This window comes from Equus przewalskii, chromosome 9 (assembly GCF_037783145.1).
Source record: "Equus przewalskii isolate Varuska chromosome 9, EquPr2, whole genome shotgun sequence".
Lineage (NCBI taxonomy): Eukaryota > Metazoa > Chordata > Mammalia > Perissodactyla > Equidae > Equus > Equus przewalskii.
In genome coordinates this window covers 17,538,215-17,556,677 of record NC_091839.1, presented here as the reverse complement: position 1 = coordinate 17,556,677, position 18,463 = coordinate 17,538,215, and the positions used below count along the sequence as shown (strand labels likewise).

Genomic DNA, 18,463 nt, shown 5'->3' with positions numbered 1-18,463 from the left:
TTCTGAGTAGACGAGACATTGAATCACACAGATCTGAAGACAGAGAGGGAGGGAATCCTGCCTGACGTCTTCGAGGAATAGAGTTTCTGGCAGGCAGACACACAAATGTAAATGCCCTGGAATAGCGTTGTGTTTGGTACGTTCAAGGAATGGCATGGAGGTCACCTGGTTTGAGTGACATCAGAGGTCTGATCAAGTAGGACATCAGAGGAGAACATCGGAGAACATCAGAGGACTGATCAAGTAGGGTTTTGAGTGTTTTTTCTAAGTGTCACGGAGAGGTATTGGGAATTCCCATCATAGCAGCAACATGATCTTGGTCTGGCTACTGTATGGAGGGGATGAAGAGAAGATAGAGGTAAAGAGAAGGAAGACCGGTTAGGTAGCTGTTGCGGTATGCTGGGAGAAAAAATGATTGCAACCAGATCAGAGAGAGGGCTTTGGCAGAAGTGGGAAGTGACTGGATTCAGGATATCATTCAATGGTAAAGTCCATAGGATTTGCTGGTAGACTGGATATAGGGTGGGAGCTGGGAATGAAGGTGACCACAGCGTGACTCATGCATCCAGGCACATGGTTGTGTCATTTAGAGATGGGACAGCAGGATGAGCAGGTTTAGTGGGGAAAATAAAGAGTATTTTGGTGAGCCCACTTTTGTGGATGAGAAAAACAAGATTGAAATAGTTTAAGCCAGTTGCCCAGAGTTTCACAGTGGGAAAGAGGTGGACATTAAATTTAAACCTAGGGATTTCTTTTTTCTTTTTTTCCTAAAGATTGGCCCCTGAGCTAACATCTGTTGCCAATCTTCTTTTTTTCTTCTTTTTCTTCTTCTTCTTATCCCCAAAGCCCCCCAGTACATAGTTGTATATTCTAGATGTAGGTCCTTCTGGTTGTGCTATGTGGGACGCCACCTCAAGCATGGCCTGATGAGCAGTGCCATGTCCGCGCCCAGGATCCGATCCAGTGAAACCCTGAGCTGCTGAAATGGAGCAAGCGAACTTAACCACTCGGCCACAGGGCTGGCCCCTAAACCCAGGCATTTCTGACCCTTAACAAAATGCTCATCCTCTTTGTCTTCAATACCTCTCTGTGTGCCAGTGAATTCCCACATCTTAGTTCTCTCTTGAAACTCTCAACTCTGTGAGAGCTATGGATTAAAATTAAGTACCAGTTGTCTACGTGTGGATTTGGTTCAACTCTTCCAAGAATCGAGACATCTTTGCTTTTTATGTTGGCTCTCAATTCATGTCCATGATCTCAGATTTTCCCATGGTGCAAACGAGGCTGAGACCAACAATCTCATTTTGTAGAGATAAATCAGGGTGTTATGGATTGAATTGTATTGCCCCCCCAAATTCATATGTTGATACCATAACCCCCAAAGAGACACCAGAGATCTCTCTCTTCCTCTCTCTCTCTCTCCTCTCCACGTGAGCACAGAGGAAAGACTGTGTGAGGACACAGCCAGAAGACAGCTGTCGGCAAGCCAGGAAGAGAGCCTTCACCAGAAATTAGATTTGCCGGCCCTTGATCATGGACTTCTAGGCTGCAGAACTGCGAGAAAATACACGTTTCTTGTTTAAGCAGCTCAGTCCGTGGCATTTTTTTATGGCAGCCCTAGCAGACAAATGCACAGGGTTTTAGGAAGATTTATGGATTTTATCTACAATTACCCAACACTTAAATACTAGCGAAGGTTGAACACCTGTTATTCATCTTGTGCTGTGCTTCTGTGAAACATAGATATTAAACAACCTCTGTGCAAGATAGTGGTTAAGCTATTTGGTTAACGTCACCAGCAAATAAGTGAGAAATCCAGAACTTGAAAGTTAGTCTGATGTCAGTAGTCGTACAGTTTCCCCCGGTTCCAGAGCTGGCACTGCAAGTAGACATTCTAAATCCAAACCCAGTATTCCATATCTCTTCATTTTTTCTGAGGATAAAACTGAACCCCACATAACCCCCTCTCTGCTAGAATCATTTCCCTGAGATTAGTGGTCATCTCAGGGAACTAGACGTGGAACCCAAGTCTAGCTCTACCGCGCTGTAGGATGATAAGCTTGGTAGGTTTTTTCTTTCATCCTCACCTTAACCGTCCCTGTGCTGTTGAGTAGATACCAACTTAATTTCTGAAAAGTATTTTATCACAGTTGGTTGAGTGCCCTGGGGCATAGTGACTATTCACTTGAGCAAGAAAGGAATAATGGTTTCTCTCTGATGTCTACTTCATCCCTTCCAGAGGGTAGGGTGTTCTGTGTCCTTCTCAGAGCGTCCTGACCATGTCTTTAGGGTGTGTTGTGGGGTGAATCTCTAGATGGTGCCTCACCCACTCGGCACATACTTATCAACACATCTGAAACCTCATGAGTGTTTAGGAACATAACTTCCCATTGTCCTCGGGAGAAGTTACAGTGAGAATTAAGGGCACTTTTTTAGTTCACGAAAAAAAAAATAAGTGAAACAAACCAAAGTCAAAGATGCGCCAACTGTCTTCCCTATTAAGTAACAAAAGCTCAAAAAACCACCCACAGATATGAGCTTATTAAATAAGAGATGTGGAAAACTAGTCTCACGTTCTCATTGATTTTGTTTGTGTGGATCTTGGATAGTGATAATTATAGATTTAGGGACTATGATGTCATGGAAAATAACTGGAATTAACTAAAAAAAAAAAAAAGAAAGAAAAAGAATGTTCACTGGGCTCTTAAAGTGGGTGCATGCAGCCCAAACATTTTAGAGAGCTGGTGTGTAGGCTCGGAAAGCAAAAATAACTTTCCAGAGTTACTCAGCTAGCAAGTGTCAGAAATGAAGCAAGTTCTGTCTTTGGAACCAGGAGAAAGTAAGAGTGAACCTGTGCTCTGAAGAGACCAGGGTTCCCGTGAAGCCTCTTCACCTCTAAGACCTCGCTAACAACGGGGTGAGGAAGAGCAAGAAGTCTTGACGTCGGAGAGCCTGGATTGAATCTACGCCCTTCCACTTCTGCACAAGCCACATAACCTTCACAAACGATTTTGCTTCTTTGAGCCTCAGTTTCCCCAGATGTCAAGCCAGGGTTATGATTCCCACATCATAAAGTCTCTCCCAGCTCGTGCGGGCAGACCACCAACGCTAGCCCCTATTGCCTACTCGTGATTGACAGGTGACCTCACTATCTGCAGAGAGGCAGAAGGTTGTTAAGATTCATCAATTCAGGAAAATGGTGCATAACCAAAAGCAAAAGCTGATGTGTCAGACAGGAGAAACTCAGCTTCTCCAGGCTCTCTGCCTTTATCAGAGTTTCTGCACTTCTCTTGCATTCCATTTTTCTCATCTTTATATGGAAAAGGCAAATGTATTTCTAACCGGTCCCTGGTCCCCATTTCTTTGCATATGGGCATAATTGAGATGCTTTCTGAGAATATCCCAGCACAGGCAGATGCTGAAGGACGAGTGTTAACTTCCTCCCTTCCTGACACTTTCATGATGCTTGGGTGCTACGATGGTCTGTTCTTTATCTTGGCTCACCCTGGGGGTCCATCGGGACACTGCCTCTTGATGAGTGGGCTCACTCTTTCAATCCGTTCTCTCTCATAAAGTGCTCTTGCTTCTTCTGCTATCCCCAGATCCCTCCAGACATGGTGGACCCGGAAGGAATTCTAAAGTGGACTGGGGCCATGCACAGGAGCTGGGGTTAGATCTGTGCTTTCCAAGTGCTAGCTAACCAGAGGCACAATGCTTGACCTTTCTGAGATTTACTTATCCAGGAGACTAAAACTGGCTTTGCTTTTCTCACTGTACTTTCACTTAAAAAAATATTCCAGTGAGTAAATGATATAAAATGGAAATGAAAGTATTAAGCAAGCTCTGGATCAGTGCTTCTCAAACTTTAGCCAACACTGGACTCCTCCGGAGATCCTGTTACAACACAGGTGGCTGGTCCATCCCCAGAGTTTCGGCAGGTCTGGTGTGGGGCCTGAGGATTTGAATTTCTAACAAGTTTGCAGGGGAGGGAGATGGAGCTTGTCCGGGGAACACGCTTTCAGAATGCCACTATAGAGCATTCTGAGATGGATCTTCCTAATTTTTCTACGCACCCTGAGATATAGAGCATGGGGGAAAATGCTAAGGAGTAAGTCTGTGTGCTACAAGAGCAGTTTGAGGAGGAGGGGCAGAAATTGGAGAGTATAAAATCAGAGGCAATGTTTGCTACGCTGCAGGCCATCTGCAGGTAATTGGAGGCAATGAAAAATCTGGCAAGCTGGGTGTCCCTGGTACTCTGTGTGTATGGACTGAAAGCAGGTGAGACGGCAAGATGTGTGAGAGAGGGGAGGAGGAGGTGACAGAGGAAGAAGGGGAGACCTAGGAGGCGGTGGTTTTGGGTGAGATGAGCAGGAAACAGATGCTATGCATTGTTCATAATATCTTGTAAACACAGCATAATGGTTGGAGCAGAAGAGAGGATTTGGAGAGCCCTGGGCTCAAATCCTAGTTCTTCCTATCACTGGTTGGGTGATTACGGGCAAGCAACTTTGCCTCTCTTTAAGCCTCAGCCTTCTCAGCTATAGAATGGTAATAATAATCTTGAAGAAAGAGGACGCTTGGAAATCCTGCTGCGTGCAACAACATGGATGAACCTGAGGGACAGTATGCCAAGTGAAATAAGGCAGTCACAGAAGGACAAATGCTGCATGATTTTACTTATATGAAGTATCTAAAATAGTCAAACTCATAGAAACAGAGTGTAGAATGGTGGATGCCAAGGGCTGGGGGAAGGGGAAATGGGGAGCTGGTGTTCAGTGGGCGTAAAGTTTCAGTTACACAACATGAGTATGTTCTAGAGATCTGCTGGACGGCATAGTGCCTGTAGTTAGCAGTACTGGATTGCGCACTTAAAAATTTGTTAAGCAGCTAGATCTCATGTAACATGTTCTTACCATAATTAAAAAAACGCAAAGAAAGAAGAGAAAGAGGAAGCTTATTATGTGTTGTTTTGGAAAGTTCTCCAAGATCTTTTGTTAAGGGAGCAAGGTTCAAAATAAATGGTAGGTAGGCTAGGCTATCCATTGTGTAAAAAAGGACCAAAGTATTTTTAATACAAACACTCAAATATTAATATAATATGTCTGTGGCTTTCACAAGAATTGAGGAGGCAACATCGGTTACCTGTGGGGAGGGTGACGGGGTGGCTGGGGTCATGGATGGCTGGGAGGGCATTTATCATTTCTCATTTATACCTTTTTTGAAGTTTGAACCATGTGCATTGCCTCCCAGAAAACAATTAAATTCAATAGAGAGCAGTTGATCTTTCTCTCTCCTAGTTGTTGTAAAAATTAAAGTAGAAAAGGTAGGCAAAGCTCTTGGATCTGTGAGTACCCTCCATTCAATCCAGGCCCACCAGGAGCTCACGGGAGTTGAACTAGTTGGGTTTATCACTCATGGCAGCCAGGAAGACCACCACTGCGGTACCATGGGGCACCTTGGGGTTCTAAACAAGAAGGTGTCAGAACTTATTCTAGGGTTTGGGCTCTGGTTGGGAGATTTTGGGGGGCTAGGTTAAGGCAGCTGGAGTTCACTCAGTCGAATGCTGTCAGAAAGCAGGAGCAATTCTATGCTGGGCATCTCAATAAATCTTCTCTATAAGAAGGCAGACTGGAAGGAGGAGAAAGATGTGGTTGGTAAAGAAGCAGCAGCCACTAGTATTCCATTGTATGTATATATACCACATCTTTATCTATTCATCAGTTGATGGGCACTTGGGTTGCTTCCATGTCTTGGCTATTGTGAATTAGTCTACAATGAGCATAGGGGAGCATAAGCCTGTTTGAATTGTTGATTTCAAGTTCTTTGGGTAAATACCCAGTAGTGGGATTGCTGTGTCATATGGCATTTCTATTTTTAATTTTTTGAGAAATCATACTGTTTTCCAGAGTGGCTGCACCAGTTTGCATTTCCACCAGCACTGTGTGAGGGCTCCCTTTCCTCCACATCCTCTCCAACATTTGTTATTTTTTGTCTTGGTGATTTCAGCCATTCTAACGGGTGTAAGGTGATACCTCATTGTAGTTTTGATTTGCATTTCCCTGATGATTAGTGATGTTGAACATCTTTTCATGTGCCTGTTGGCCATGTGCATATCTTCTTTGGAAAAATGTCTGTTCATATTCTCTGCCCATTTTTTGATCAGATTGTTTGTGTTTTTGTTGTTGAGTTGTATGAGTTCTTTATATATTTGGGAGATGAACCCCTTGTTGGAAAAATGATTTGCAAATATTTTCTCCCAGCTGGCAGGTTCTTTTTCTTTTTGTTCCTGGTTCCCTTTGCCTTGTAGCAGCTCTTTAGTCTGATGAAGTCCCATTTGTTTATTTTTTCTTTTGTTTCGCTTGTCCAAGTAGATCTGGTATGCAGAAAGAGGCTGTTAATACAGACGTCAAAGAGTGTACTGCCTATATTTTCTTCTTGGAGTTTTATGGTTTCACATCTTACTTCAAGTATTTCACCCATTTTGAGTTAATTTTTGTGTATGGTGTAAGATAATGGTCTACTTTCATTCTTTTGCATGTGGCTGTCCAGTATTCCTGACACCATTTATTGAAGAGACTTTCCTTTCTCCATTGTATGCTCTTCATCCCTTTGTTGAAGATTAGCTGTTTGTAGATGTGTGGTTTTATTTCTGAGCTTTCAATTCTATTCCATTGATCTGTGTGTCTATTTTCAAAGCGTCTGTTTCTGTATCTGGAAAATGGAGATCATCATTTACAATATGTCACCTATAAATATAATATATAACAACACCAACCTTAAAGGGGTATTGCAGGCATCAATTTCTGTGAGATAATTAGCACAAGGCGCTAAGTACAGAAGCAGGCACCTGTATAAGAAGTTATATATAAAATATATAAAATAATCATTTATGTAACCATGACTTCAAAAACATTGATGTTTTGTTAGCTACTTTCTCAGGAGCAGGGCTGCTATCAGCTAACACGAATGCGTGCTCACCACACAGTAGTCCCTGAGTTAGAGTCTCATGTGAACTTATGAATTAGCATTGTTATATTAAAGATAAAGAAAAGGAGGCAACTGGGTTATGTCACTTGCACAAGGTGGTGACAGTTCCAAGTTAATATCTACGTTGCATTCGTAAAACTGTCTCTGAAGTCAGCCTTCTTGAGTTTGAGCCTAGTTCCCACCCAGTAGTGACATAACTTCCAGTCACTCTCTGTTGCCTGTTTGCTCATCTGTAAGCCTTTGGGGAATGGGGAGGAGAAGAGAGCTCTACATAATGACCTCTCCTTTACGTGGCTGTTACAAAGATCAGCTGAGGACAATGACTGGAACATAGGAATGGCCAATGAAACGTTAGCTAATGCGATGGGTTGACAGGTCTTTGCATTTCCTTTCTAGTCTTTAACCAGGTCTAACTGGCTTTGATGGTGGTAGTGTTACCAAGACCCTTACTCCTTGAAATAGGCTCAGGGATGATAAAAGAGCCACATTTTCTAAGAAGCAAAACAAAGTAAAATCACCAAGGGTACTGGGAATATTCAGCCTCTAGCGCTGAACAGAAGGTTGTTTTCCCAAAACGTTGACATATGGGTAAGAAGCTAGAATGTTCCCTCTAATCTTCAGACTTGCGGAACTTCAACCAACGGGGAAGTTGAGTGACATTGGATGGAATGGACCTACTCAAAGAGAGACGTTTGGCACAATAGGAACTCATACGTGAATTATTGGGCTTTCTTGGGTACATGTGAGACTCTCCCAATTGGAAATAATCATAAGTCATCCAACATGGGACAGCACAGGGTTTTCTGTAACGAGAGCAGTTGGCTACATGAACTTCAAGGTACTTTTAACAGCCATTAGTCTAGGAATGGAGTGTTTTAAGAGGTGGTCTAAATTTTACTCATTTTTTTTTCTCTTTCAGAATTGATTGCCCATTTACACCCTCCAGTTCCAGGTGGGGAGACTTCTCTTCATTTGTTAGCATCTCAAATTTTAGCCCCCATGAGACAATATTATATTCCTGAATTCTTTGCACTTTCCTCACATTTTATTCTTCCTTTTGCTATTCTGCTAGCATGAAAGGCCCTCCTAGGTCATGGCAGCCAAATCATATATTTCAACATCCAGTTCAGTCAGCTTTCCAAGCGTTCTTTCCGGTCCCTCCAGAAAAGTATTCTCTTCTCCGTTGGAACTAACACTAGCATTTGTGGGTTTTATTGTCTGTTCATTAGTTACTTTTAACAGCCTTATATGTAGAAGTACACATCTAAACACCATAAAATTCACCCATTTTAAATATAGCATTCAGGGGCTGGCCCTGTGGCCAAGTGGTTAAGTTCGAGTGTTCTGCGTTGGCGGGTCGGGGTTTCGCCGGTTCGGATCCTGGGCATGGACCTAGCACTGCTCATCAGGCGATGCTGGGGCGGCATCCCACATGCCACAACTGGAGGGACCCACAACTAAAATATACAACTATGTACTGGGGGACTTTAGGGAGAAGGAAAAATAAATAAAAAAATAAAAATAAATACACCATTCAGTGATTTTTAGTAAATTGACGGAGTGGTGTAGACATCACCACAATCCAATTCTAGAACATTTTCCATCACCCCAAGAAGATTCCTTGTACCCATTTGTTGTCACTCCCCCATTCCCATCCCCAGGCACAGGCAACCACTAGTTTACTTTCTGCCTCTATAGATTGGTCTTTCTGGACATTTCACATAAATGGAATCATACATGTGATCTTTTGCACCTGTTTTTTTTTAAGAAGTTAAAAAGATAATCATGGGACTCATAAGGGCTCATAACTTTGCCTTGGTGTCTCAACTCTTGGAAGAGTTGAACCATATCCACATGTAGACAGCTGGTACTCAGTTTTAACCTCTAGCTCTCATGAAATTGGGAGTGTCAAGAGAGAAATAAAGATGTGGGAAGACTTTGTGGGGTAGTCAAGCCAGTGAAAGAGAAACTTTGGTTACCAAAACGTTTATTGTTTTTTTACTTATTTCAATCACCAATTACTTGTTTGTGGTTGAACGAACATAGCCTGGAGCACATGGTAGTGAAATGTGGCCCATCATTCCCTCTTGGCTTTAGGGTCAGAAGAAAGCTATTTGCAGAGCAGTGGATAGCACGGTTTCTCTGTATATCGAGATTGTGTGCTGAGGACCAAAGCTGACCTTGGAAGGAGGCCTAATGACCATACCCAGTTCATTGGACTGATGTAAGGATATCATTACGTGCTAGTGTTTGTAAATTGTACTTAATATGTCTAGCACAGAATAAGCTACATAATAACCAATTAATAATGAACATGATAATAAATAATGCTAAGTAATAAAAATTGTTAAATAATTTTAAATATTAAATGATAAAATATTATAACAATATAGTTAAATAATAAAAGTGCTAACAATCGTTATAAAATAACATTATTATTAAATAATAAATGTGAATAATAAATAATGAACAATGGCTAAACAATAAAAATAAACGAATCTTACATCAAAATGACTTTTTATGAAGGGCCAAACAATATTTATTGTTTCTTTTATGTACCGCCAAGAGTCTAGCAATAAACAGGATACATGCGATCATGTCTGACAAATGAGAAAGGCTCTGAACAAGCCATTGCACATTAAATAAATATAAGGAAAGGGAATTTGTAAGAGAGTTCAGTACAAGCGGATCTGTTATAGTCTGGATGTGATCTCCATGGAGATTCACATTAGGCTGAACTTAAGAAGAGGGTAAACAGGCCAAGGGGTGTGGCAATCCCGCCAAGTGGAGAAGCTCTTGTCTGTAAATCCTAAGGTGAGGAAGATGCTGGCACCCTCAGGACACCTTACAATGCTTGAGCAGAGAGAGCACAAGGACGAGTGGTCTGAGGTGAGGCTGGAGGTGTATTTGGGAGCCAATCAGGTAGAGTATCATAAGCCATTTCAATGCTATTTCTTATCCTAAGAGCAGTGGGATATTAAGAGGTTAGTGGCAGGGTCAGGTTAGTACTTAAGAATGAACGTTCTCGGGGCTGGCCCCGTGGCCGAGTGGTTAAGTTCGCGCGCTCCGCTGCAGGCGGCCCAGTGTTTCGTTAGATCGAATCCTGGGCGCGGACATGGCACTGCTCATCACACCACGCTGAGGCAGCGTCCCACATGCCACAACTAGAAGAACCCACAACGAAGAATACACAACTATGTACCGGGGAGCTTTGGGGAGAAAAAGGAAAAAATAAAATCTTTAAAAAAAAAAAAAAAAAAAGAGAACGTTCTCCCTGTGGTGTAAAGAACAGATGGGACAAATAGGTTGGAAGCATCCAGAAAAAATTATTGCGTTGGTCAAGGAAAAGCACAAAGCTAGGTGGTGACAAAGAGGGTGTAGGGAACAGCACAACTTTAAGAGACACTTAGGGACTCACTTTGACAGGCGAAGAAATTTATTTTTCTAGGAGAGATGGAGAAAAGAGACTATAAGAAAGACTCCAGAATTAAGACTCATCTTAGGAGATCGGGTGTACAGTCGCTAGAGGACTTATGTGAAAAGGAAGCCAGCAATTCCAGTCTGTTTCCAGCTCTGGGTTGAAACATGGCTTTTTTTGATATTCGCTTGTATTTTGTGCCACACGCAGGGAAGGTGGTTGGCCAGACCAACCACATGTGGATGTCGGGGGCGGGGGGGGGGTGGTGGGAGGGGAGCAGTAGGATCAGCAAGCAGGTGTCCATCATTGCAATGGACATGAGAAAGTCAATTCCCTTTGTAACCTCGCCCCACATTCAGCATATTTTCTCTTTCCCAGAATTTGTTGACCGTGACTGTGTCTTTCCGTTTGTGTATGGTGACGTGACCCACTACAACTGCATCTCCATCCACAGTGATTATGACTGGTGTTCTCTTGACACGGAATTCCAAGGCCGGTGGCGGTACTGCACTGGGCAAGGTGAGGATTCATGTGATGGACTGTCTTGGGTACCTACGATCCAAGAAGCAATTGATAGCAGTTGGTTACATGATTTGGGGGGGTTGGATAAACCTGAGTCAAAATCCTGACTTTTCTACATGTTTTAACTACCACTTTGAACACGGTTTGTTGTGGTAGAAAAAGCATTTGCTGTTAGTATAGCAATGGTTAATCATAAAACTTTCTATGTTCATATTTCTCCTTCTGCGCCTCCTTTTCTCTGCAGATCCCCCCAAATGTTCCTTCCCTTTCTTCTTCAAGCAAAAGATCTTTCACCATTGCACCAAGGAAGGCTATATTTTTAATAGGAGTTGGTGTTCGTTGACAAAAAATTACAACAGAGATAGAAAATGGAAGCAATGCTCTCCTCAGAAGTAAGTTGACTGGGGAAGGATGGAGTGGGGGTCTTATAGATCTCTCAAAGTGAGGAACCCTCAGGATTAATGGAAAGAAAAGTTTGGGATCCAGATTATGTAGTGATGGCTTAGATCGGGGGTCAGCAAACGTTTCCTGTAAAGGGCCTGATAGTGGATATTTTAGGCTTTGCAAGCCATATGGTCTCTCGCATACTCAACTCTACTTTGTAGCACAAAAACAGCCATGGACAATTAAAAAAAAAATGAACGTGGCTTTGTGCCAAGAAAACTTTATTTGTAGATCCTGAAATTTGAATGTAACATAATTTTCAGGTGTCACAAAATATTAATCACCTTTGGGTTTTTGGTTTTTTCCAGCCATTTAAAAATGGAAAAGCCACTAGTTCACAGGCAATGCAAAAAAACAGATGGCAAGTTGGATTTGGCTTCTGGGCTCTAGTTTGTTGGCCCCTGGCTTGGATAGATGGTTTGTCCTTGACCCTATTTAGAGGAAGCAATGAGATTAGTTTCCATTGAAAAGAAGATGTGGGAAGGAGAAAACCATGGTCAACAGACATTGGAGAGTTCATTCACCTCTATGTTCAAATTATAGTAAGGATTTTTTTAAATGCACAATCGTGTCACATATAAAGTTCGCGATGACCTTAGGAAGTGATTCTAGGTGTCATATGCCCATAGAGAAAGGAGGAAAATAAGACTTTAGGAGGATAGGCTATACCCAAACCCAGTGTCAAATTCCATCATCTTAACGAAGCTTCCTGCAGAGACCACTTACTAACCAGTTCCATTAAATGAGTCCCAACTCTAAGGCTCTGTGATGAGCTTTCCACTCATTCTCTCCCTTCCCATCAAAATTGCCATTTTATAGATGTGGAAACGGACATTGAGATCCTGGTTGTTTTCGCCAATCAGCTAGTAAGTGATGAAGCCCCAAACCTAGCCCAGACTTGGTAGTCGCTAAATTCGGTAAATTCATTTCCACCCCACGGCTCTATGCATTTGTCAAAACTCATACAACCATTAATTTGGAAATGCTTTTGGAGTTATTGTCCGCAACACCAGAGACACACAGATAAAGACCCAGGTGGAGCATTTCATTTGAATCTAGGCTGAATAACTGCTTTTTCCCTGTCCACATTGTAACCCTAGTAAGTGATTGGGTTGACCTTTCTTCTTGGGCTCCTGGAAGAGTCACAGCCCTATTTGGGACCCAGACATAGCAATTGTGTTGTTTTATACATGCAAGGGGTCCAATTTTTTCCCCCTAACTGACCTTTTTGATCCTTGACCTTCTCTGGAGCTCAGCCAATAGTTATTAATTCCTAGGTTGGTCTGCAGATTGATTCTTGATGCTTGATCAAGAGCATGATGGCTTGATGGTTTCCACACTTGGATTTCAGATACCTGTTATTCACCTGCAGCTATTTCTTACCTTATAATAGGATATCAGTGACGCTTAGCTATAGTCATCCAGCTCCATTGTTCGCACAGTCCTGAGACCTCTCAAGTTGCTGAAATACTAAACCAGCTAGTGTATGCCCTTCCACTGGGCTACCATCCCGATTCAACTCCAGCGAGAATTTTAGCAAGTGGACCACCACCTTGCACCAGGGGCTACGTGTTCTTTACGTACCACCAGTGATGGGTCCTCCTTGCCATCACAGGTAGGGAGGGATCCAGCTCCAAATTCCCATCTTATGCCTGCTTTCCTAGACCTCTTCCAGTCCTGTCACAGTCTGAGTTCTCAGAAAGAGATGTTGCATCTCTCTCTCCCCCTCTTTCTTTTCTTTTTTACTGCTTTTGTCCAGATAGTTTAAGACAGCTAATTAAAATAACTAGCTTTACAATAATAAAATCAATAGATTAAAAATCAAGGATTAATAGAGCAAGCAGTAAAGTTAGCACTGTATGGGCTGTATGCTGAGACTGTTCAATTGGAGCTGAGCTTCCTAACAGCCAAGTAAACAGGAATACACGTTTAGTTCCACTAATGACATGGTCCATAATATTGAAAACCTACGTCAAGAGAAGACTTTCAGGGGATTTATCACTCTGCTTCACAAGAGATGTTCAGTTTTATGTGTCAAAATAACTCTTTCCTCCACCCTGTCTTCCTACACCCCTGCTACCTTTCTGTATTGAGAGGCCATCCTGGCAGTAGATTGAAAATACAACCTCTGGGGCTGAAGTGTCAATTACCAATTCATCATTTACTTCACCTCCCCGAGCCTGCTTTCTTATCTATAAAATGGGCATTTTATAGACAACCATTCACAACCATTTATCGTGGTTGAGAAGAAGGGTGTATTAATTGGTCTTACCTCGTAGGGTGATTATGAAGATCAGATACATTAGATTTTATAAAACACTCACAACAATGCTTAATATAGAGTAAGTGGAATACTATGTGTCTGCATTTAAGGTGCAGTGCATAGACACACAAAATAAAAGATAACATTAATTAGAAGTAGGTGAAAAATGGGAAAGGATGCTTGGGATATAGAATGGAGCCTGCCCTGAGACACACAGAGCCTTTGTACCTGCCACAGATGACCCAGGATTTGGATAACCTTGAACTCTCCTTGTACGTCAATAGCCCTGCCCTTTGACCTAGCAGTTTCCATTCTATAGATATATCCTAAAGAAAACATTGGACAGCTGCACAAATATGTATATAAACAGATGGTCATCATGGTGACCAAAAGCAGTTAATATAGCCATCGGCTATAATTTAATGAGGATAGGCACAGTACAACAGAGTATTAAAAACAGACGTGTAGGGGGCTGGCCTGGTTGCATAGAGGTTAAGTTCTTGCACTCTGCTTTGGCAGCCGCAGTTTGCAGGTTCGGATTTCAGACGTGGACCTAGCACCACTCATCAAGCCATGCTGTGACTGCACCCCACATAAAATAGAGGAAGGTTGGCATGGATGTTAGCTCAGGGCCAATCTTCCTCACACACACACACAAAAATATGTGTAGGCTGATATTTAGTGACATGAAAAGTGCTTAAGATATAATGTTATGTTAGAAGGTAGGCGACTTTAAGAACAAAACTTTTAAAACACTGGCAAATATTTTGTTATAAATATAGAAACGAGGCACTAGGTTATTATGGGGGAATGTTAATAATGGTCACATGTGCACTGGAGTGTTGGCAAGTTCCACATTCTTAGTATGTCTTTACACACTGTCTGATATTTGCAACTGTATGCAAGCATTACTTTTATTGTTTAAATATTTATTTTGATGTACACAAGTAATACATGAATAAAAGCTCATTTAAACATTGAAGCAACACATTAACAGAGAGAGTAAAATGTTACTATTTCCTCTCCCCTTTCTTCTCTCTTTCACAGCAGAAAACACAACGAACACTTCAGTGTGTAGACTTCCAAGTTTAATCTATACATTTACACAAATATAACTTTTAAAGTTTTTTTAGACATAAATGAATTCTCCTATCCCCTTTGCCCTATAACTTGATCTTCATTTCAATGTATATATTATGTGTACATTTTCCATGTGAATGCACAAATCTACCCCACGTTTCTTCATCCTTTTACCAAATTTCAAAATATGGATATACCATTCCCCTATTAAAGTACAATTTGATTGTTTTTAATATTTTGATACTACCATGACCAAATGGATACCTTCAACACTGATTTTTGAGCGAGGTTTTTAATAATTTTTTGCTGAGCAAGATTAACCCTGAGCTAACATCTGTTGTCAATCTTCCACTTTTTGCTTGAGGAAAATTTGCCCTGAGCTAACATCTGTACCCATCTTCCTCTGTTTTGTATGTGGGACACTGCCACAGCGTGGCTGCTGACAAGTGATGTAGGTCCATGCCCAGGGATGGAACGCGGGCCTCCGAAGCAGAGTGCGTGAACTTAACCACTAGGCCATGGGGCCAGCCCAGAATGTGTGAGGTTTTTTATTTTTATTATAGTACCTGAGAGAAATCACTGAGCCAAAGGGTAGGTACATGTTAAGTGCGTGTGTGTTAAATTTTAAGTGATTCCAAATTATCCTCAGTCAACGTTATGAGAACGCCCATTTTTAACAACTTCCTTCGCACTGAAAATTATCAATTTAATAAATTTGTTCAAATAATGGACTACATAACTTATATTAAAATAATCAATACATTAAAATAATCAATAATAAAATCAATAATGGTATATTGAATTTTAGAGCGAGCGAGCCACACTTGCATCCTCCTTAGGCCAGTGATGGATCTCTAATGCTCCTTTATCCTTTTCCTGTTCCACTTACTCATGCTGTTTAGTTCTTAGGGGGAGACCAGAACTGCCATCAGAGAGGAGAAAGGATTATCCTGTCTTGGAGGACGACAGACTGCTATACTGATCTCAACCTCTGTTTTTCTTTCAGTTTTTAGATAAGTCTTCGTGGTCTTGAAGAGACAGGAGTTATAGGATTCATCAGCTGCCTCTCAAAATATATCCTTGCCCTAATCCTTCTTATCAATAAAGATTTTATCTTTCTTCCATGTGGGTGACTCCTTTTCTTGAAAAAAAAGCACAACCAAAGTTCAGTGGTGACGGGTGGTTATCGCCCCCATGATGGTGGGGTGGTGAATCAGTAGGACATTTGTGGGGAAGCGCTTGCATTCATATCACAATCCTGATGGATTGCTAACAGTGTAATCTTTGGCAAGTTAACTAAATTCTCAGAGAAACTAGAGTTTCCCCTTATACAATCTTTAAATTTTTAAACTAAAGTCTAATATACACTTTTAATTTTTTTGAGGTAAAAAACGTGACATGCAATTATCTATTTTAAAGGAAACAATTCAGTGGCATTTAGTAGAGTCACAATGTTGTATAACCACCATATCTGTTTAGTTCTAAAACATTTTCATCACCCCAAAAGGAAACCCTGTACCCGTTAATCAGTCATTCTTTAATTCCTCATCTTCCCAGCCCCTGGGTACCACTAATCTTCTTTTCTTCTCTATGGATTGGCCTATTCTAGATATTTCATGTAAGTGGGATCATACAATATGTAACCTTTTGCGTCTGGCTTATTTCATTGAGCATAACGCTTTTGAGGTTCATCCACATTGTAGCGTGTGTCAGTGCTTTATTTCTTTTTATGGCTGAGTAATATTCCTTTGTATGGATATACCACATTTTGTTTATCCCTTAATATGTATATTTTATAAAATGCATATGTTGTGTGTGTAGAGCTAAGTGAATTTTCACAAACTAAACACTCAAGTGACTGACGACCATATTAAGAAACTGATATTTTCCAGCGCTGCTTCATACCTCCTTCCAAGTACCACCCCCGAAGGTTAACCACCAGCATGATTTCTGACAGCATAGATTAGTTTTGTCTCTTTTTGGTATTTCATTTAAGTTGAATTATGCCCTTGTGTCTGGCTTCTGTCACTCAGGATTATGTGTGTGAGATTCCTCCATATTGTTGTGTATAGATGTAGACCCTTCTTTCTCAGTGATGTATAATTTTCTACCGTGTGAATGCACCACAAGTCGTTCATCCATGTTACTCTTGATAATCATTAGTGTGGTCTTCATGTGGGAACATTATGGGCAGCACGGCTACAATCATTCTATTGCATGTCTTTTGTAAATGTATATACTCAGGTAAGAATTGCTGAATCAGAAGGTATAAATATGTCCAACTTTAGTAGTGACCCGTCAAACCCTCAGAGCATGGAACCAGGAAGACGACCAAGGATTTAGCATATTAACCTGTACCCCTGGGCACGGACTCGTGACCCAATCAGAGTCACGATTCTTCTAACCAGTGCTAGAGGTGAGGGAAGACTTTTCTCTGTATAAGCTAAACTGTTGGGAGGTCAAATGAAGATGCTGAAGCTTTGTTCCCTACCTTGAGGCAAAAGCCAGCATGCAGTAGAAGAGAATGAAGGGGACAGTCTTTCCTCTAGTTGTCTGGAATTTTGCCTCTGCCTTTCCCTTGGTTTGATCATCTGAGCCAGTAAAGTCTCCCTTTTTTGCTGAAGTTAATTCTGTAAGTTGTATCCATTAATTCTATAAGTCCCATTCCCTTCTCAGGATCTTCCACACAAATGACACTTCACATCAAGAGGTAAATGCTCATGAATGGGGGGAAGTGAGAGACTGCAGGAGTTTATGGGCTCCAGTCAGAAGACTTCACATGAGAGAACCAAACTAGCATTGATCTAGTGCGACAGTTCTCAACATTTGACCTCAGGATGCCTTTATATTCTTAAAAATTACTGATGTCCCCAAAGACCTTTTTTTTAATGTCCATTATGTCTCTTTATATTTAGCATATTATAAATTTAAACTGAGAAAAATTTAGAACACACTCTTTTTTTGGTTTTTTTTTTCGGATTGGCATCTGAGCTAACATTTGTTGCCAATATTTTTTTTTCCTTCTTCTTCTCCCCAAAGTCCCCCCATACATAGTTGTACATTCTAGTTGTAGGTCCTTCTGGCTCTGCTATGTGGGATGCTGCCTTAGCATAGCTTGATGAGCAGTGCTAGGTCCCTGCCCAGGACCTGAACCAGCGAAACCCTGGGCTGCCAAAGCAGAGCACGTGAACATAACCACTCAGCCATGGGGCCAGCCCCTAAAACACATTCTTATACACAGGCACATACCTTGTCAGTAATCAGAGCAATGATGTCATCACACACATGTCTCTGGAAAACTCTGCTGTACACTTACGAAGGAAAAAAAGTGAAAAGAGCAAATAATGCTTAGCATTATTATGAAAATAGCGTTGACCTCATCGACCTCATGAAAGGGTCTCTACAGGGACCTGGGAAATCATATCCAATAAAACGCTTAGTCTTGAATAACAGTAACTAACACTTTTATATTTCTACATGGCAACTGATGTTCAAAGCATTCTAAATAGATTACCTCATTTAATCCTCTTGAAAACTTTGTGCAATAAGTACTAATATCATTCTCACTTTCCAAAAAAGAAAAACTAGGCACAAAGAGGTTCTAACACTTGCTGATGATCACATAGCCAATAATTAGTAGATCTAGGTGTATAAATCTATGTATAAAGCTTCTAGTGTCTTAACTCTTATCTAATGCAGCATTTCCTTTCCGTACTGTCTAAGAGAGGACAGCATTCCCAGTTCCTGAA

The 18,463-nt window shown here is 41.3% G+C and overlaps 1 protein-coding gene across 6 annotated transcripts; it reads left to right on the top strand.

The window, feature by feature from the left end:
• Positions 1-3,802: 3,802 nt before the first annotated feature.
• On the top strand, positions 3,803-15,838 carry LOC139085510 (binder of sperm protein homolog 2-like). Of its 6 annotated transcripts, none has more exons than XM_070633103.1 (5): positions 3,803-3,938; positions 7,907-7,939; positions 10,860-10,924; positions 11,172-11,319; positions 15,721-15,838. In XM_070633103.1, exons 1-4 carry the CDS (start codon positions 3,818-3,820, stop codon positions 11,268-11,270), a joined length of 318 nt encoding a protein of 105 aa, XP_070489204.1. In that variant the 5' UTR covers positions 3,803-3,817; the 3' UTR covers positions 11,271-11,319; positions 15,721-15,838. The 6 variants fall into 6 exon arrangements, with proteins under 6 accessions (XP_070489204.1, XP_070489201.1, XP_070489206.1 ...); XM_070633100.1 differs by having other exon boundaries at positions 10,784-10,924; XM_070633105.1 differs by lacking the exon at positions 3,803-3,938 and adding an exon at positions 3,980-4,108.
• The last annotated feature ends 2,625 nt before the right edge of the window (positions 15,839-18,463 follow it).